At 42.7% G+C, this 20,890-nt stretch overlaps 2 protein-coding genes across 2 annotated transcripts in view; one reads left to right on the top strand and one right to left on the bottom strand.

Annotated features, from left to right (window-relative positions):
* The window catches only part of Cep57l1 (centrosomal protein 57 like 1), a 73,779-nt gene extending 61,453 nt beyond the window's left edge, over positions 1-12,326 (bottom strand). Inside the window, exon 1 of the mRNA XM_021204884.2 lies at positions 12,254-12,326. The gene's annotated coding sequence lies outside the window, so the exon portion shown is untranslated. The remainder of the gene's footprint in view (positions 1-12,253) is intronic.
* Positions 12,327-12,877: 551 nt separating this feature from the next.
* The window catches only part of Sesn1 (sestrin 1), an 85,386-nt gene continuing 77,373 nt past the window's right edge, over positions 12,878-20,890 (top strand). Inside the window, exon 1 of the mRNA XM_021204498.2 lies at positions 12,878-13,707. Within this exon, the coding sequence (XP_021060157.1) occupies positions 13,429-13,707 (279 nt within the window). The 5' untranslated portion in view covers positions 12,878-13,428. The remainder of the gene's footprint in view (positions 13,708-20,890) is intronic.

Genomic DNA, 20,890 nt, shown 5'->3' on the forward strand with positions numbered 1-20,890 from the left:
AAAAAAAAAAAAATTAAAATGAGTAAGCCTGGTGCTATATGGCTATAACTCCAGAATGCAGGAGCTGAGGCAGGAAGATCAGTTCAATTACACTAATAAACCCATATTTAAATGATTACACCTTTTATATAACAGAAACATCACTGACAGATAAAAAGTACTGAGTACTGAACAGGGATGAAAGAAAAACATGACTATGGATAAAAAGATAGAACAAAGTCAGCTCAACTTACCAGGAAAATGCAAACTAAAACCAAATAAATGGTTCCTATTTAGGAGGCAGAGGCAGGAGAATTGGTGGAGCTTAGGAATTCAGGTCAACCTACTATATAAATATCAAGTAAGTCACATTTAGAAGAGCATTTATCACTAGTTAGACTGTCAGGAAGTCTCAGAAAACTGCCAATGCTAACCTCTGGGAAGGTGTAGGAGACAGGCATCCCTATGAACTACTAGATACAGCCAGCAGGAATACAGGTTTATACAGTTATGGATATGTAAGAAGTAAAGATTCTACAGAGAATTTTGAAAATCGTGATAGGAATGATATATGCCTTCTGAGTCCACAGTCCCAGTTTTCAGTATTTATGCCTGAACTCTAAAACCAGAATACACCCTTACAAGAAGATCTGTATAAGGACAGCCATTGTAGCTCTGTTTGTAACTTAAATAAATACCTAGAGGCAGGCATATTGGAACTTGGAAATAAATTGTTTTCTATCCATATAGTGAAACATTATACAGCCTTTAAAATTAAAAAACCAATAGTGCCACAATGGCAACATAGACAAACTCTAGAACCCTTACTGTGAGGAGAGAAAAGTTAAGAAATGGTTAAGTATACTAAGATATCCTCTTCGTTTGAAACTGTTTGAAAATGACATGCAAATTCAAGGACACTCAGACACTGTATATGATGTGCCTTTTTCATTAGGATAATAACAAAACATACAGAAGGACAACATACTAACACTGTTCATGGCAGAGGGTAGAGAGTTTATTATTATTACTGGTATTTTTAAAGGGTTTTTTTTTTTGCTATTTATTTATGTATCCATTTATGAGACTAGTTCTTTATGTATAATCCAGGCTTGGTTCAAATCCAGATGCTCTTGCTTCAGCATCCTGAGTGCTGGGATTGCAGCCATGCTACAGGACTCTCATGAGCCTTAGTTTACCAGGGACCCCTGAGTGAACAACGTGGAGCCAGGGATTGATGCAAAAGCAAGAGGAATTTATTGTTCTAGCATGCCGGGGTCATCATCCTGCACCTGAAGGAAAGTCAGGAACCTTGGATGGCCTGGTTTGCACGTTTTTATATAGTTTCCAGGGGTGGGATAGAGCATCAGCAACTAGGCACAATATGATTGGCAGAACAGTGTGTCCTTTAAACTGATTGGTCTTTAGGGAATGAGGTAGTAGGGGCTTAATTAGCCTCTTCCTTCTGCCTATGTGCTCTTTGACCTGTCTCTTCCAGTGGGGAGGGGTGCCTGGTGGAATTTTGCAACAGCTCTGAGCTGACCTCTTCAATGTAATGTAAAGCCCAACCAACTCCATTCTTGAAGAAACTCCATTTTGTATGAGACCAGGTGCTAATAAACTCCAATCCCAGAAGAAAATCAGTCCTCCTGAGATCAGTCTATGGCAACCTACCTCTTGGCAACAGCCAGTCAGGGTGTAATAGCAAGGTTGAGGTACATATAGATAAGGCATCCTGCAGAGAATAGATACCTAAGCCATCCTGTTTATAAGGTGTTTGGTTCCTACAGAGTATGCTAGAAATGAAGTTTTTAAAACATTAACTTCTTGCCTGTATGGAAATTGCCTAAGCTTGCAGTAATTATAATAAATTCCCTGCTCCCCTAGACTCAGGGCTCTCACTCTAACCCACTGTGACAGGATAGTGGGTGAGAGACATTGCTCTAGAGCTCCTAATACAGACCCTTATGTGTTTACATCAGAATTGGCTCCTTGGTGGTCTTTGGGATCTGCAACTTGGGCATAACAGTAACACCATGTCTAGTATTTCACATTTTAAAATTACATAAAATTCAATCTTACTTCTCTATAGAGGTATCACAGGATATTTGATGATTGTATATAGAAAAGCAAATTGTTAGCATAACATGAAAGCTTAGAATGGTACTACACTTGTCAGGTGCAGTTAGGTGTGTCTGGTAGTTTGGGTGTGCCCCTAAAAGACTCCAGAGATAAGAATGCTAAAGAATGGAAAGTTTCTGCCTATTTTAAGGCAAATTACTTGGGAGAGTCTTTGCTCTACAACCAGAGACAAAGCCAGCTGCACAGCCTTGACCTGTCCCACCCTAAAGGTGAAGTGGCTTGGCCCCTACTGACCCAAGATGGTGATGTGTTCAGCTTGTCAAAGGTATAGGGGAGGAGCTGGAGACTAAGCAACTGGACCTTTGAAAGCTTTCTCTTTTGGCTTGGGAGAGCCTTCTGGGAAAGCAGCTTCCAGCATGTAGTGAAACAGTATTCTAGGAAAGAGTGCCAGGGAGCTCTCATGGGTTTGTTTGGAAAAGCACAAGAGGAAGGTAGACTGGTTTGGCAGTATAACACAGATAGAAAGAGATGTCTAAAGAGCTAGCAATTTAGGTGTAAAATCAGGCTTGTATACAGTTAAGGAATAAAATTACTCATTGAACTAGCAGGTTTTTACCTCATCTCCTGCTTCCTATGAAAGACCTCCGTACAGAGACTTCCCCATTCCAGTCTTGAGATGAAGCGCACCCAAGAATCATGAGAGACTGTCTTGATGTAAACACACGAGGCAGTTTATTATTGGAGCTCTGGGTCAACATGCATCTCACACTGGAGACAGAGGGATCGATCACGAGGCTCGGAAGCTAGGGACTTATATAGGAAAAAGTTGGGGGTATGGGAGAAATTGGCGTGGTTACACATGATGATGGTTAAACATCAGCAAGCAGTATGTGCAGATCGGGTAACAGCAATTCTGAAGGGCGGGAGAGACAGGGAGGCGCGGGGGGGGGGGGGGTGAGTCACCTGAATCATAGATCTTTAATTTTCTTTCATTTGCATCTTTATAGGTATATTAGTGATATTTCTAAAAATAAATATTATAGGGGTACACTTGTATGTAAGAAAAACAATAAAAGAATAAAGCCAGCAGTAAGACAAATTTATAAAACCTGTTAGAAATTGCTTATATATGCTATAGTTGGTAAATACACCTTTCCAGACAATTACTGTTTTCAAAAATTCTATCCATTAACATATGCCAGAAACGGGATACTTAGACACACATTCAAAAGAAACTAGAAGAATTTGGAAATGTCAAAGAGACAACAACAAAAAAAATGAAGGAAACAGTACAGCTGTGAATGTGTGTTATTAATTTATCTCTAGCAATGGAAGCAAATAACATGGAAAGGGAGACAACGCTGAGACCAGTACCCATGGTGGCACCCTGAAAGGGGCCTTTTGAAACTTAAAATAGATACTGCTAAGGAATTAAAATAAGCTTTGATAAAACCCTAAAAATCTAAAATTCTAGGAGTTTCATTTATGATTCATCTGTACAATACACACAGGCATACATGTTGCAGGATTTTCCCTGTCCAATAATATTAGGGCAGTTGGAGGCTTGTGATTGGACAGGAGAAGGGAGAAAGGAGGCAGAGAGACAGGAGTTGAGGAGACAGAGAGGTCTGAGGAGGAGAGGGAGAACCGGAAAGGAGGCTGACGTGGTGTTATCAAAAGGTTAAAGCTTTATCATTATCATTTGGCTTTGAAATTACTGTATTGGCATCTTATAAATTGTGTTATTATTGATACATAAATCTAATTGACTAATTAAGCATTAAGAGTCTTGATTCTACTGGGTAATTAGGTGCTGAGATAGCTAACCAGGGGTCCGTGGGGTGTTGCGTGGGGCGTTTCGTGAAAGCAAGAGGAACTGGGGGCAGGGGGTGGAGAAATGGCCTGGAGGGAGCCATGTGGCCTAGTAGGGCTGGCAAGTTGGCAGGTCGAGAGATGGAGCAAGTGAGACACCTGACGCAGGGAGTAGTTCTAGATATTTCTCGCAACACACATGCATGTATGAATATACAATTTAGCTGACATTGACAAGACAGTTTTCAGTAAATCAGAAGATGAAAAACCAAGCAAGTGTTTTGAGGCAAAACTGTTACTAAAAAAAAAAAAAAAATAACAGGCAATGTGGGGAGGCCACAGGTAGACTTCTACAAACCCCCACTGACAGAGCAGGCACACAGCAGCAAGGAGCTGGATGACTGGAAAGTTACATTCTGCACTGAAGGAGGTGCCTGACTAACACTGGCTGGAGGCACAAGCCACCTGCAGGTTAGCAACAGGTGACAGAAGGGTGCCCTAACAGGAACCCTGAGTCCTGGCCCCAGTGTTCCAGATAAACTCAATACTGACCTCAAGAGTCTTTGCCAGTGAACAATTTTAAAGAGTGACAATACACTTGCAAGGGGCTGATAAACTGGGTTTTAGCTTTGCTTTTTGTTTTAGATTTATTATTTAGTGATCTAAATAATAGTTTAGATCCAGCAGAGACTTTACTATATCCAAGGTAAATTTATAGTCTCTCAAAAAGTTAGCTCAAGATAGATCACATACCTTCATGTAAAACACTAACCTCTAAAACTTGTAGACAATAACAAAATCTAGTTTACTTTTGACAAGAACATTTTATCTGCAACACTAAAAACACGGTGTATGAAAGATAAAACTTAAGCTGGATTTCATTAAAATTTGAATCAATTTTACAAAGGAACGCATTATGAACATGAAAGATGTGCCAGACGAAGTGAAAACAGTTTGCAAGAACAGGCTCCCAGTACTCAAAACTCTAAACAACAAAAACCACAACCCAGCTAAAAAGCAAGCAAAGGATCTTCAGACAGCTTGCTGAAGACACATAGGTGGGAAGAGGCGCTTACACCCAGTGCTGGTAAGGACTGGTGGACTTAAGGTGGCTGTCCTGTCAAGAATGTGGAGCCTCTGAAACTCTGTGCAGGAATATAGAAATACAAGCCCTCTGCAGCAGCTCTGAGTATGCTATAAAATTAAACACAGGGTTGCTGTGAACCAGCCATGAGCTGCAAACACGTCCACAAAGCTTCTCTACCTGGTCTTTTCACAACAGCTTTATCCTTAACTATGGACTGAAGATGAGCGAACTCTTCTGCCACCAGAGAGTATGTGTGGGAAAGGAGGTCTTATCTGGGGCCACCCTTGAGGCGACGCTGAGGTAGTGTGATGCCAAGCAAGCCTGCCTTTGTTTCCTTGCTGCCACTCTAGACACTTTATTGAAATCTAATTCTGTCAGGGTCTACAGTACTTTACCTGCTATGTGAATCACAAATAAATGCTAGCTAATTTCTCTAAATTTGTTTGAAAATTATCTTTTGACATACTGGGGTGTGGGGGAAATCACTATACAGTTAATTCTTAAACAATTTTAAGGGACACCAAACCCCATGTCATTTAACTTTTGTCTTCCCCCAACAAAAAAACTCCCAGCTGTGGGCCAGAAGCTCAATGGCATACATAAATGGGCGGATTCCCATGTAACAGTTACTATGGGCTGTGTGTATTATACAAAGTGGAAAGTAGGCTACAAACACAAGCTTACATGTTGGACAATTTCATATATGTATGCAATGCACTGTAAACATATTCTTTCCCTCCTTCTCCTACCTTTGTGACTCATGATACATCAAGAGGTAACAACCTTTTACTGTGAAATAGGGTTTACTAGAGATGAACTACTCATATGCAAATAATTTGTGACAGAAATAACTGTTGAGACAGGGCCTCCTACTCCTGCCTCCCAAGGAGCTGGAACCACAAGCGTGTTCGTGACGTCACAGAGAGAGCAGCACAAGCGGAGATTCATAGCACCAGCTCACCACAGCAGCAACAGGAGTTGGCTGAAACTATGACAGTGCCACAGTAGTACAACTCACAGCATCCTTTTCACATGCCCAGGCCGGCCTCCACCTAGCTAAGCTCACGGCCCGGCCTGAATGAGAACCTTTTTCTCAAAATGAAAAAAAAAGAGAGAGCTGTGGTCTTACCGAGTAGTAGAGTGTCTAGCTAGCATGCTGAAGTCCTAGATTCAGCCCTTGGAACCAAACAAAAGAACAAATAAGACAAACCATGCACTGGACTAGAGCTGCTCAGCAGCATGCAAGGCCATGCGCTCTCAGCCTGGACCACACCCATCCACCCCCAAATAAACAGACACACATAAACACAAATACATACACCTGACACATAACATAGATACACACACCACACAAACACGCTGATACACATGCACATAAACACAAATACACCAAAAACATAACACACATCACACAGACACACAAACTTTACTAAAAGCCCAAAGTATGTTGTTCTGCTAGAGTTTATGGTGCATTAGGAGTATGAGGCTGGACGATCTCAAACAAGGCCATGTGCAAGCCCTGTCTCAAGTAAACGCACATAAATAACTTGACATTCAAGAGCCAACTATATAGTAACCCAATGTGTGTATGTATGCAAAATCTTCTCTCAGGCAGAGGACCAAAAACTAGCCTACAATATGAATGTGTCTGAACACTTCCATCAAACAGGAATGGAAGCTGAAAAAAGACAGCTCAGGAGGCCAGGACTCAACAGTGACCTACCATATAATATACCCAATCTCTGCTGATGACTTCAAGTTCTGATACAACATGATGGTTTCTTGTACAAATTTCCTACAGAAAGAAAAAAAATAACTAGTAGGAAGACCACTATGCTATTTACTTGGTAGGTATTTCAAAGAATTTTAATTGATTATTGATTATCAAGTTTGGCCTCAGCATCTTCCTTTCAGTAAGAACTTCTAAAATGTATATCACACACACACGATTTACGAGAGTGGCTTACAAGCTGTGTTTCAGCTTGTCCAACAAATGATGTCTCTCAGCAGAAAGTCCAAGAATCTAATAGCTGTTCAGTCCACATGGCTGGACATCTCAGGTGGTCTTCAGTATACATCATTGGAATCCTGAAGGAGCAGGCTCTAATGCCAGTAAGACTGAGGACAAGCACCCAGACGGCAAAAGCGTCTTTCTTCCCCATCCTTTATATAGGCTGCCATGAGAAGGTGTGGCTGAGATTTAGGGTGTCTGCCAACCTCAAAAGATCCAATTAACTAAAAATCCTTCATAGGTGTGCCCAGTTGCTTGGGTTTGGTTAATTCCATATGCAGTCAAGTTGACAAACCAAGAATAGCCATCACCTGGAGCCTTTGCTCCTGAAGGAACCACTGCACACAGTAAGATGCACAACTAACATTCCTGCTAGGTTTTACTGTTTTTTTAGAGCACTGTCCAAAGATTTTGGAGCTTATTTTAATTAAAATCACCCTAAGAAGAAAAACAAAAGAACCGTTTCCCAGAGCTTAAACATCAAGTAGGTCTGTGGTTGCAGCATCAGGCCAGTGGCTGGCTGGTATTTAAAAAACACTCTTATAATGCTGCACAGTTCAGCAAAGCATGGTTAATGAGCAACGACACAGTCTACAAGGGTAGATGTGAGGAAGAGGCAATAAGTGAACTACACACAGGAGGAGGACCAGTCCTACCATGAACCACATCTGAAAGAGGTGGTCAGGAAAGGGAAAAGAAGAATGGCTTAAGAATTGATCATGTAGTTGAGATCTGTGGATGTGCCTGTTCTTAGTATTTTTAATGATGTTAGTTCCACCTAAGTCACAGGACTGTTGCTCTGCAGATGTATTAATAGCTCATAAAAATTACAGCTTTCTAAAATGCTTTCATCACTTTCTCCCATCCACCAACCACCTAGCTTTGTTCAACAATAAGCAGTACCTTTGAGAGTAGAAAATACCACGTGTGTCTTCATGCTCATTCACCCTCCCACCCAACTCTAACCCCCTCTACCCACCCACTCCCACCTGCCCCCATCCACTTCCCAGACAAGGTCTTGCTCAGTAACTCAAGCTGGTCTTGAACTGACCCTCCCATACCAGTTTCCAGAGTGCTGGAATAACACACACATTGAACACCAAGCATGTGCGTAGTCTGTACTGGGTGATGGACTGAGCTTTAGCCAGTCTGAGCAGACCCAGGCACTGGATGCTCTCAGGTGTGCAGCCTTCTCCGCCCAGGTGTTAATCACATTATGGGAAACTATAACTAAAAACTGCATTTGTAATACACCAGTAAAGATACATGTTGAAATAAGAGCACATTTATTTGTTTCTCTTATTAGGGGTACTTCTCTGAGCAAGAAATATTTGAGCTAAGATCTTCAAAGGAAGAGAAGTCAAACAAGATGAGGCAGTCTTTATTTTGACAAAGAAAACAAGGACAGAGATTCTGTGTCTACTTATTGCTTTTGGTTTAAAAAAAAAAAAAATCCACCTGCTTTTTTGCACTCTTCACCCAAACTGATCTTATCAAGATGTCCAGTGACCTTTCAAACAACAAAGTTGCAATTTACAAAAGCTTAAAGCATCTTTATTTTCAACTCTGGAATGAAGCAACACTTCATTCCATCAAATAAGCTAAGTGTTTCATTGTCACGCAGAGGTCAGTTTCACAGCTAGGGAGGCTAAAACAGCAGAAACAAGAGCAGACTGGTCTCTTTAAAATTACCTGCCACTAGAGGTCAGGACAGAGGGATGAGGCAGAACAAAAGAAAGTAACTGGTTAACACCAGATGCCTTCCTTTGGAAGGACTGAAGAAAGGCCTCAAAGCAGAGGGAACAGGATCACACCCAATAGCTAGCTTGGGAAATTCAGTCCCTCTGATTCTCCTGATTCCTCAGTCAGATAACAACTTAGTTTCAGTCTGGAAACATGGAACATTAGCACTTTGATTTGGGGGGTAGAAGAGGGTCTGACCTGGGGGGAGAGCGGGTGGGACAGGTACAGGAGCTCAAGTCCTTGCTATGGCTTCTGTAACGTCTATTAAAAGTCCCCGAAGTCTTATTAGTCCTTATGCCACTGCATCTAGAACAGCATTTAAGGATTCCTTCCTCGTCTGTCTTCATTTTGCTTCTAGGACACACTGAGGGTTTTCCCCTCTACACTGGCTGCTCCTTCAGAATCAGTTTGTGGATAAGTTCAAATCCATTGAACGTCATGGAATGTACCTCCTTTGGCAAAATCAACACCCATTATCAAAACATTACAATGAAACCTCAAACTGTCTCTGCAGCTAAGTCTTCCTCATTTCTCTTCCATATCCCAAGGCATATGGCCAATCTACTGACCTCTTCCCTATCCATACACCAACATGCATGCTTCTCCATGACAGCAAGTTGTTTTACCATCTTGTTTCCTGTGTAACATGGTCTCAATACATTGCCCAGGCTGGCTTCAAACTCCAGCCTTCACACACACACACACACACACACACACACACACACACACACACACACAGTTAAAGGGTGACAGACATGGACCACTTGGTCCAATTTCAAAAATCTTATTTTCAAGTGGTTCTGTAGCACAAGTTCCTCTGGACTAGTCCTTCCATGTCTCCTCTGCCCATACCTTGTGTCCCTCTTGAATCCTTAATCCCACCTGGATGACTAAATTGCTATCGGATGTCCTTTAGAACTCACTACAGTCCTTGATTTCCATAATTCTTCCTTCCTTTAGTTCTGCTACAAATAGTAATTACTGTTGCATCAAAGAATGCAAAGTATATAAATTACCTTGAAGAAAGGTAACTGGAGAACCCCAAACAAAACCAAACACCCCATACCCCCAATTCCCAAATAAAAACCAGGGCTGCTGGTCAACTGTGACACTGGGGAACTAAGCCCACCCAGAACAAGGCAGAGAGAACTGCACCACTCCCTCTCTCCCAGTGCAGACTCTTCCTGCCCACTGTCTGTGTCACCCACTCCCAACAGCAACGCCCTTTGTACCCTACCCGCACCCTCAGCTTTGAGGCTAAAAGATCCTCTCAATATTGGAGGCCTTTGAATAAGGGCAACTCCCCCCTGCAAGCTCATCTTCTAACAGCTGTCCTGAGGTGGCAGGCAACCAGCACATCCATCCAGCAATGATCCTCCTCAGACTGAAAAGGGAAGCTTTTTTCCCACAGCCACGCCCTTTTCATTCATTCCTAACTGGCTGTCATTGTTTCCTTTGCTATGAAGTCTACATTACTTACTATCTTAGAATACAAGCTCAGTGACGTCCTACTGAGCAGAAGGCTTTCAGCAGGCACTTGTTGACTGAAGCCATATGCTTTTCCTTTGACCTTCATTTTCCTTAGGATGAAGACTTCCCTGACTTCCTAAGGTTGGGCTAAATGTTCCTCTAGCCAACACTATCAAGTAGTATTACACCTGTATTTTACACGCAAGAGTTCTAATAAGATAAGGGTTATATCTTTCCCACTCTTCTGAAGAGGGATTTTAATTCAGCAACATAGCTACCCTGGTTAGAACACAGACACACCCTTAGTACACACCTTTAATCCCAAACAATGAAGGCAAAGTTTGTTGAAGGAAGCAGCTTTGTTTGAAAGTGAAGTCTAACTGAGAGGGAAACAAAGTGATGAATCAGAAAAAGATTCGATAGACTAGGATCTGCCCAACTCTCGTGAGAGAGGAGAGAGAGGCAACATAGGAGGGAGCAGACAGAAGGAGAGAGGAAGGAGACAGGTTGAAGAGAGAACAAGGTAGACACAGGTAATGACAGGCTGAGCCAGAGAATGAGAAGGAGCCAGAAGATTAGAATAGATTGCTAGAGTTAGTTTGAAGCCAAGCAGAACAATTCAGTCAGAAGCAAGAGACGCCAGTTTGAATCAGTCAGAGGAGTTTGAGCCAGAACAGCTGAGTTGAACCAGACAGCAAGAATTCAGAAAGAGCTAGAAAGAGTGAGCTTATTTAGCATAAGTCTCAAAAGCTGAAAACACTCTAGGTCTCCACAGAAGATAGAAGCTTCCAGGATTGGGCCTAGATTACAGATGGAGGCAGAAAGCCTCCAGACAGCAATTACAGCAGGAGAATAAAAGTTATTGTTACACTTTTCTCATGTTAAAAGCCTCATTAGTTTTTATGGTTTTGGATTTATCTATGAGTGTCTTGTTTGCATGTATGGCTGTGCACCAGGTTTACGCCTGGTGTCTACTGAAATTAGAAGTCATCAGATTCTTCATAACTGGAGTTATGGATGGCTGTGAGCTGCCAAGTTGGGGCTGAGAATCAAACTTAAGTACTGTATAAGAACAATTCTTAACTACTGCACCACCTCTCTAGTTCCGGATTAATATTTCATGACTATGTTTATTCTGTAAAACAAAGGATTAAAATCGAATCAGATTACCAGTCTATTAAAAACCTTCCAAACCTGAGTTTCCTCAAGTATAAAAACTTCACAACACCTTTAGAGAAATGACCGCATCGTTCAAAGATAACACATTTGGGAGGTTTTTATAGGCTTCTTTTTATACAGAACCTTCCAAACCTAAGGACATTGGGAGTTCTTTTCATTCTCACACAAAAGAGACTTGTTTTAAAGATCCCCTTCGGATGTTATTTGACTGAGCAAATACAGCACAAAACAGAGGGCAGGCACAAGGTGCCATGGCAATGCGTAGGGACTCCTAATCCATTCAGCACTGGCCTACAAGCAAAAGGACAGCGGAAGCAGCGGTGTCGGTCTTTTTGTTTTGGTTTGGTTTTTTGTTTTTCTTTTCTTTTCTCTTTTCCAGTTTGCCTGTCTTAAGGCTGCTCCTTGGCCTTCCAAACAATGATCCCCAAATCCTTGCCTCAGTCACCCACCAAAAGGTGTTAGGCACCTGCACTATTTCTCTCCCGGCAAGCCACGACTGAAAGGAAGCATCCCAGATGGCGTCGGCACCAGAATTTCCGAGGAAAACCATTTTCACTGAACGACTCACAACCAAGCCTACCACGCTTACCAGATGCACGCTCCCAGTTAACCACGGCCTCCAGAACCGTTGGTTCGCGGGCTAAGACAAGTGTCGCGGTGGCATCTGGGAGTTGTAGTTTCTGTCGCAGAGCGCGTAGTTAGCATTACAACTACATTTCCCAAAAGCCAACGCAAAGCCCTGCCTACGGAGTCTGGGGCTTGGCTGTCACTCATTATTTTTCAGACTAATCTTCAATTCTATCCCATTTCTACTAGGTATACTAGAGAGCACCTTTATTTGTTCGGTTTTTCTCGTGCGATAAACATCTCCGGGCATCTGTACTCCTTACTTTTCTTTCCCCTTCTTCAAGCCAGAGCCTCCAAACGTCGAGAACGGCCAACGCCGCGGAGAGCGCATGCGCCCTGGCCGGCGTTGCGCATGCGCAGCAGCCGGTCTTAGTCAGTGGCGCGCTGGACTCGGGGTCCCGAGGTACTCTGCCCGAGGGCGGGGCTGCTTCCAATGGCTGCCTTCGCGGGTCGCGTGTGCCTGGGCGGAGAGGCAGGCATGGGGCCGGGGCGGCTCCCGGCGGTCCCGGGCGGGGACAGGGGAGGGGCTGGGGGTGAGGACCCCGTCTCCCCTCCCTGCTCCCGCCCTCTGGGCCGATCCCCACCGACGGGGCTGGACGAAGGGGCGGGCTCTGTGCCTGGGGCCCTTTGCTTCAGCCGCGCAGCCCGGGGCTCGATGACTGCTGGGTTGCGGGGTGCCCTCTGGCTTGGCCGAGGTGGGCAAGGACAGAGGAGTAAGAGAAGCATCGGCGTACCCCGGGGGACAGGGACCGGCAGGGTCGCGGACGCCGCCCTTCGTCGCCGCTGACACCGTGATTGGCGGACACTGCTCCCGGAGCACCGGAGCACCGGAGCCTCGGGCCCCAGCAGCTAAGGGCCAGGGTCTACCGCCTACCCCGCCAGCACCCGCCCGCTGCCCTGCCGCGGCGCTAGGAGGAGCCGAGGGGGGCGGAGACTGGTGTCGGAGGAGGGCGGGGTGGGAACGCTCGAGAACCAGCCGCTGCACAGACAAATAAAAAAATCGAATGGCTGGAGAACCTTCTGCTGTTACCAGCCTTTTGGGACCAAGCACGGATTTGACAGCTCCACAACGTGAGGATATCCGCTGACCCTGCGACACAGAGAGCACTTCCCCGGGACTCCGTGTCCAGCTAACCAGCTCTGTGAGATTGCAACTTTCCCAGTTTGTTCTTTCAATCTCTGTCAGAAGAAGACTGCCCTTTCGTGTGCCTGGGTGATCCGCCTTGTGGATCGATTTGAAAGCATCAACTTTAAAAAGCACGTGTGATTCCCAGGGCCATCCTGCTTTCATGACGGCTGGATTTCTCTGACTTTATTCTTAGCGTTTCTCGCTTTTTTTATTTTTTATTTTTATTTTTTTTTAAAAGACGGACCGCTTTGGGGGAATGCTGAAAGGTAACTGACTAAACGCTGAAAAAGAAAAAAGCTCTCGATTGTCATGGCTGAAGGAGAGAACGAAGTGAGATGGGAGGGACTGTGCAGTAGAGACTCGACTACTAGAGAGACAGCACTGGAAAGCATCAGGCAGATCGTTTTGAGAAAAACCGAGTATCTTCGTTCAGCGAAAGAGACACTTTCTCGACCTTCAGACGGGCTTTCAAATGCGGTTTCTTTGGATGGGATGAATAAACTTCTTGCACATCTGCTTATGCTCTCTAAGAGATGTCCCTTTAAAGATGTGCGAGAGAGAAGCGGGTTCATTCTGAGGAGCGTCGAGGTAAGAGCAGTTTTAGACTGACTTAACTACACGATGTGAGTTGACTTGCAAGTTATTCAAGTCACTTTTGCTTCTATGGGGGTACCTAACTGGTTAGCTGTTAATATGACATCACTAGGCATTAGAGGGTTCTGTAAAACATTCAATGTTGGGCCCAAATGGAACAGGCTAAACTAAAAAGGGTTTTCAAAAATGGATGAGCAGGAGTTGTTTTGATGGTGCTTTTGGCAGAAATGGCATTGCCTGTGGAATATAATATATATGAAAGGTCTAGTTAATTTAAGTCCAGTCTTTGTTTTTTTGTTTTTTGTTTTTTTTTCTGTTTGTTGCCAAGTGTAGCCAGTGCGCTTTTCACATTGTTATGGTGTCCTGTGTGGAAAGTTTCACACTGAAAGCCTCAAAAATGAGGAATTGCATGAAATATTTCCTATTTGTTCAGGGTAACTGGCAGGATAATTTTTTCTGGCTCTTTAACAAAGACAGGATTTCATTTTCTAAAAGCATCCTTCAACAGAACTAGAAAACAATAATAAAAAACCAGCCTAAGCCATAAAGAAGGTAACTCTTGTCCATGTGGGAAAGTGGACCCAAAGTTGGGCGTTGAGTAGCTTACTCTCCATACTCCCAGGAAGCTGAGGAATAATACCAGCAGGAGTTCGAGACCAGCCTAGCTAGTAATGAGTACTAGGTCCATACATGGCTACATGGCGAGGCCCTGCCTTAGGGTCGCAGGGAGGGGGTGGTGGGGAGAAAAAGAAAGAAAAGTTGGGTCCAGGTAAGGCATTTGGTGAAAATACTTGACTGCTCAATTATTTTCTGTTTTCTTTGAATTGTTTCTTTCCTCGTTTCATGTGTAAACCTATTAAATTGTGAGTGCGATAAGGTTTAAAATTCTAAAATGTCCTGCCATTTTTCTACAGTCACTTTATTCTGTTGTATGGTCTACAAAGTGAGTTCCAGGACAGCCTGGGCTATACAGAGAAACCCTGACTTGAAAAAAAAAAACAAAAAAACAAACAAACAAAAAAAGAAGGTATGTTAAAATTTGGAGAAGCAGGAGAAATGTTTATACATATGAAGAATGCTCAGTGACTGTGTATTAAGTTATAACAGTTTTCTGTAGTGACTTAGATAAAAGAGGAGCAATCATAGCCATAAAATAATTATCTTCAAATATTTTTACAAATACTCTAGAATCAGTAATAATTCATTTTACAGGAAGGAGTTAATTTTCAGTATATGTGCATTCTATTCCTTGGACATAAGGAACTATTTCTCTAGACCTCTGCATAGCTACTATGGGAATTTTTCTTAAGTAGCGGAGTCATCATTGTGTACATCCAGCATTGTTGTGAGTTGTATGTAAGTACGTGACCTGTGCACAGCCAGCATTGTTGTGGGTTGTGTGTAAGTATGTGTGACCTGTGCACAGCCAGCATTGAGTGGGTTGTGTGTAAGTACGTGACCTGTGCACAGCCAGCATTGTTGTGGGTTGTATGTAAGTACGTGACCTGTGCACATCCAACATTGTTGTGGGTTGTGTGTAAGTATGTGACCTGTGCACAGCCAGCATTGAGTGGGTTGTGTGTAAGTACGTGACCTGTGCACAGCCAGCATTGTGGGTTGTGTGTAAGTATGTGACCTGTGCACAGCCAGCATTGTGTGGGTTGTGTGTAAGTACGTGACCTGTGCACAGCCAGCATTGTTGTGGGTTGTGTGTAAGTCTGTGACCGGGAGGTTTGTAGGCTTCTCATCAGGGTTTCAGGGATGCCCTTCCCCTTGGTGTCACCCTACTTCACCCTGGTCTCTGAATGGGAGACTAAATGATATAACTTGTTAAGAGTTATACTGAAGATAAAGTATCTGGGCTCTGGGGAGTGGTAAGTCAGTGCACTAGAGTCAGACCTGGGTTCAAGTGCTTCCTTATTAATGTACTAAATGACCTTAGGCAAGTTCCATGGCTTTCCTTGTGTTCGATTTTCAGGGCTATAAAGTCAGGATAAGGACGCAGAGCTTTTGTGAGATGAAATGGCATGGCATGCAAAGTGCCAGAGTCATATCTAGCGAACGCACCTCTCCTCTTTCACAAGTGCAGTAGACTATGTAAAGTATGTCTCAAGCTGGATTGGTTCTGCAGGACACTGAGTTCTGTGTCATAGTGCTTCCTATAGACCTTCATTTTTCCCTCTGCTCTGCATCTGTTATTCTTTACTGTTGCCATTGTTGTAAGAGGTACTTGATTTGTATTGTTCAGTAAGCTGTGTTGGTTAAATCTCTTCCCCAGAAGGGCTCTTAGGTTCTCAAGTATTGAGAGTATTGGCCGAGACCTGGAAGTAACTATCCAGTGGATAAACAAATGTGTTTGCCTTCTTGCTGTCTCACATTAATTTGCAAAGATGAAATTTCCATTTTATGGAGTTTCTCCCCCACAGCATTGATTCATGCATGCATTTGAGCAGCACACAGTGACTAGCATAACAAGCACTGGGGGCAAATAGGAATGTTTGGATGTTCTGCCAAAGGGAGACAGGCTGTAAAGAAGTACAGGGAGAGTTTCTTGAGGCAAACACCTTTAAAGAGAGATTTAATGTTCATTCATTCACTCACTCATTCATTCATTCATTTATTTTGAGACACGATCTCCTGCCTTAGCCTGCCAGGTGCTAGTATTGTGGATATATACCACTACACTTTTCTTATGAGTAATTATCCATACAGTGAGATTTTTCATAGAGCTCTAGACCTAGAAAATAGTTTGTGTGAAGGCTTCAAGGCAATAGCAAGTAACTGAGTTCTAAGACTTGACAGTAATTTAGGATTGTTGAAGTTCACAGTTTGAGGGAGTGTGGAATTTAAGAGCATATGCTCTGGAGTCAGGCAGACCTGGCTTAGAAACTCTCTTATCTGTACAACTATAAATAAGTTCCATATTGCTTTTCAACTCAGTTTCCTTATCTGCAAAATGGGGATGGTGCTAGTAGTTCTTACCTCTCAGTGCTGCCAAGAAAACAAAATGGAATAATGCCTGAGATGCAGAGCGCAATGCCGAGCCCACGAGAGGTACACTGGAATGGTAGACACTGTATTGTTCTCCCAGAGGGACTGTGGCAGGGCTAAGGAATGTACATGATAGACCAGGACAATGGGAAGCCACTGATGCTTTGAACAAGTGGGTAATATGATTGCTAGTGTTACAGAGATCATTCTGGAAGATCCAGGGTCAGGAGGGGATGTGTCGTATCAGTTACAAGGTTGTTCTGTGGCAGAAACAATAGTGGACAGCCATGTGGTGAAAGAAGAGCAAATGAATGTGAGCCGAACAAGGTGTTAGAATCCATGAGATATGGCAGTTAAATAAATTGAAGAGATGAAAATAAAATCAGAATTTGTGATTTGATTACTTAGTGAATAATGACTGGTAGGTCCATTTAGGAGAAAAATTAGTTTTTCTTTCTACATGTTGAGTGAAGTTAAGCCGTCTCTAAGGCACCCAAAAGGAAGTCACCCCTGCATGGGTTTGTGTCTCTACTTCCACTGCATGGTTCTCCTTCACTTCTCCAGTCTTACCCCAGCTGTCACCTTTCTGTCCACTCTCATTGCTGCGGAGCTGTTTATCTACCCTGCTCATCTGACCACATTACTTTGCTGTCTAGGCCCCATTATGATAGCCTTTACGCTGCTGACCCCCACTCCCCAGCCCAGCCTCACTGCCCCTTGTTGCTCACACTGGCATCCGCCTCACTTGGAGGTTGAGTAGAAGTTGGAGCTAGTGCTCCATGGTGCTGTCTGTCATTCACTGGGAGCAGCAGCTGCAGCTGAGTCACATGTAAGATCTTGAAGCTGCTCCTACAGACCTTCAACTACTGTGGTCAGTCAGCTCTGGATTCCAGATGACCGCTAAACCTATAAAGATTAGCACATTGGTAGACAACAGCCTTATATCACCCGTTTTCAATGTGTTGATTTCATAGCAACAACATATTAAAATCTGTTTGACAAATTTTCAAGAATTTCTGTGTACCAAGCACTGTCCTTGGAATCGGAGGAGCAGGGAGATTTTCCCCTGCATCTCAGCAGGTCTGCATTCTCATCTTTGCTGAATCTAAAAGAAATCCCATTTATAAATCTCTTTATATACCTCAGGCCCATGTACAGGTCACTACTGAGCTGTAGTCTTGATGTCATTAAAAAAAAAAGTAAGGTAAATTATAAATGCATATATGATCAAAAGATTATAAAAAGAGAAAAATACGTAAACTTGATAGTAATGAACATAGAAAATGGTAGTAGATTTAGATTAAGTAATTAAATACTTTGTTAGAAGAGGGGGCAGATTTCATTTAATAATGTGTGAGTATTTCTCCCAGGAAGAAATGAAACTTGAAGCATTGCATAGGATACACTTTAATGGTTCTCAGAGCATCTCTCATTAACGTCCAACTGAGTAACATGTAGCGCATGTGTGCTTGTTATATATACACACACTTTGTTTTTGATTTCTTCTAATTTCTCATAAATACAGTTCCATTACAATCAGTTGTTTACAATTTGTTGGTATAGCCACGCAGCATCCCTGCTTGCTCTCCGTTGGCATCCCTGCCTGTATCTCTGCCTCAGCGACTCCCCAGTCTCTGTTGATCAGAGTGGCCGTGTGCCTTTCTAAGCCAGTCACTGACAAAGAAGCCGGACGGTTTTACTTTAGTCTGGGTTAATAAGCATTCCAGCCCTGAGGACCAGGAGACCCCTCCCGTCACTGAACAAAATGGATGCTGGTGAGAAAGGAAGGAGACAGGAGGCTGCCATGTGCGGTCAGAGGTGCCTTTAACTTGCTGCATTTGGACACAACTTTGTGATTTAGCATTTGGTCTATTTGCAATTTGGACTTTATTAGATTAAGAGTATATTTAATTCACTTATTATGAGGACTATAAATTAAAAGAACATAGCAGAGTAGGATCATTCTAGAAGCAGATTTGGTCTTTTGTTTGTTTGGTTGTTTTGCTTTGTTTTGTTTTTGAGACAGGGTTCCTCTGTGTAGCCTTGGCAGTTCTGGAGCTTGCTCAGTAGACCAGGCTGGCCTCAAGCTCAGAGATCTGCCTGCCTCTGCCTCCTGAATGCTGGGATTAAAGGCGTAGTATGCATAGTAATGGTGTTTATGCCATTTTGTGCATGCACATAATATAGTTCAACCATAGTCACCCCCTTACTATCTCTTGTCCTCTTCTCATTCCTACTGATCCCCGCCTGTTTCCAGCCAGCATCCCCACTTTCGTGTCTTTGTATGTCTGTGTCTGTGTGACAGTCTCATTAAGGATTAAGAAACAAAAGTTTATAATGTAAATTTTATGACATTATAGTACCAAACTCAACTTTAAATATGTATTCATTTAATAAATATAAGATCACTTAATGAACAGTATTCATTCATTTAGTATTTTTCATTTAAAAACTGTTTAAACTGACAAGCTGATAAATATTTATCCTTTAAAAAATAATTAACCATGTGGCTAGGATAATTTGTTACTTCTGTGTATAATACTCAGTAGTTTTATTAGAATCTTAGTTTACAAAAAGTGCACATTTGCTATGCTGATCACTTGGCATCTGACAACATGGCACACTTGTCTTTTAATTTTGCATGATTTCATTTTCTGGCACATTGGCAGGTGTTCACCGTCTATAATTATAACTGAGTAAATTTTCAAATGCTATTCATAGCCTAAACACAGTGAGACATGTGATAAAGACCAAGCATTCCAAAATAGTAGTAGAGCGATGTTTTCAGTGCTGCTGAAGGGCACACCTAAGAGAAACCTTTCAAAACTCATGATTTATAGACAGGGAGGCAGGGTGCCATAGACTAAAATCTCTCAAAGTCCTCCATTCTCATGGTTTTGGTAGCAATTAAATGTCAAGCTAAAAAGTACCTGTTTTTTAATCTAACAAGAGAGATGCATCAACAGATAAATTAGAAAATTTAGCATTTATCTTCTGTTTGGTTAATGACAAAGTGTGAAAAAATAAATTAAAATTTTATTGAGACAGTGTAGATTTTTTATTAAAGTTTTTTAATTTTTTTATTTTTTATTTTTTTGTTGAAATATTTTATCTCATTTATTCAAAATGTATTGGGTTCCTAATACATACTAAACACTGTGTTTACAGGTTTGGGGTCTTGTTTTGTTTTGTTTTGTTTTGAAACAGTGTTTCACAGTGTAGCTATGTAGCCTTCACTGGCCTGAAACTTGCTGTCTAGCCAGGTTTGCCCCAAGCTCACGTAGCTCGCCACACCTTGGCCTCCAGAGTGAGGGTGTCGGGGTTGGAGGTATATGCCTATTGATGAGTTTTTTGATGTAGGAAAGAAAAGGCATAAACTTTGCCTTTTAAACATTGGGCCTCTACTTGAAACAAACAAAACCAAACCACAGCCTTATACTTTTCGTATTCATGGATTATTTTAATTTCTAAGTATCATCCTAAATAGCCATGGTTCCCCTTGAATCTTGAAGGTTAAACTCTTCTTTTAGAATGGTGTAAAGAGCACGCTAGCATTTTGTAGCAGCCATGTGCTTATAAGTTAGCCGCTGGAGCCTCTGCTTCTCCATCTAAGAACTGACATTTTTATTATTTATCTTGTGATATGATTAGAAAAATAAACGGTGGAGGCACCAAGGTGCATGGTCCTGTGTCACACTGTGGCCACTGCAGAAGCAAGTTTGGGGGCAGAGTTAACTGAAGTGAGTACAGGGAGTCAGGGGACTCCGGAGGCTCAGGGTGCTGAGAATAAGTGAGGGTTGAGTGCTCAGCCCTAAGACATTTCTTTATTCCACCTTGACGGGGCTCAGAGCATCATGGGCATGGAGGAAAGAATGGAGGAGCTGGGAGACAAGGAGAGGTTAGGAGACACCTTGGGTGTGACGCAGCCATTAAAATCATCAGCTCAGCAAGCCTGGGCTCCTGTGCACTGAGCTTACATGAATCTTGCCTGTCTACAGCCAGTCATGGCTATGGGAGAACCCGGGAGACCTGCTGAACTTTTGTCTATTGGTGGACTCAAGAATAAAGGAGTTAGGGATAAACTTTGTGGAATTTCTCCTTACCTTCAAAGCTAGGGTGGTGGTGGTGGTGGTGATGATGATGGTGGTGATGATGGTCGTGGTGGTGGTGGTGGTGGTGGTGGTGG

The sequence above is a fragment of the Mus pahari genome, chromosome 9 (genome assembly GCF_900095145.1).
Source record: "Mus pahari chromosome 9, PAHARI_EIJ_v1.1, whole genome shotgun sequence".
NCBI classification, from domain to species: Eukaryota; Metazoa; Chordata; class Mammalia; order Rodentia; family Muridae; genus Mus; species Mus pahari.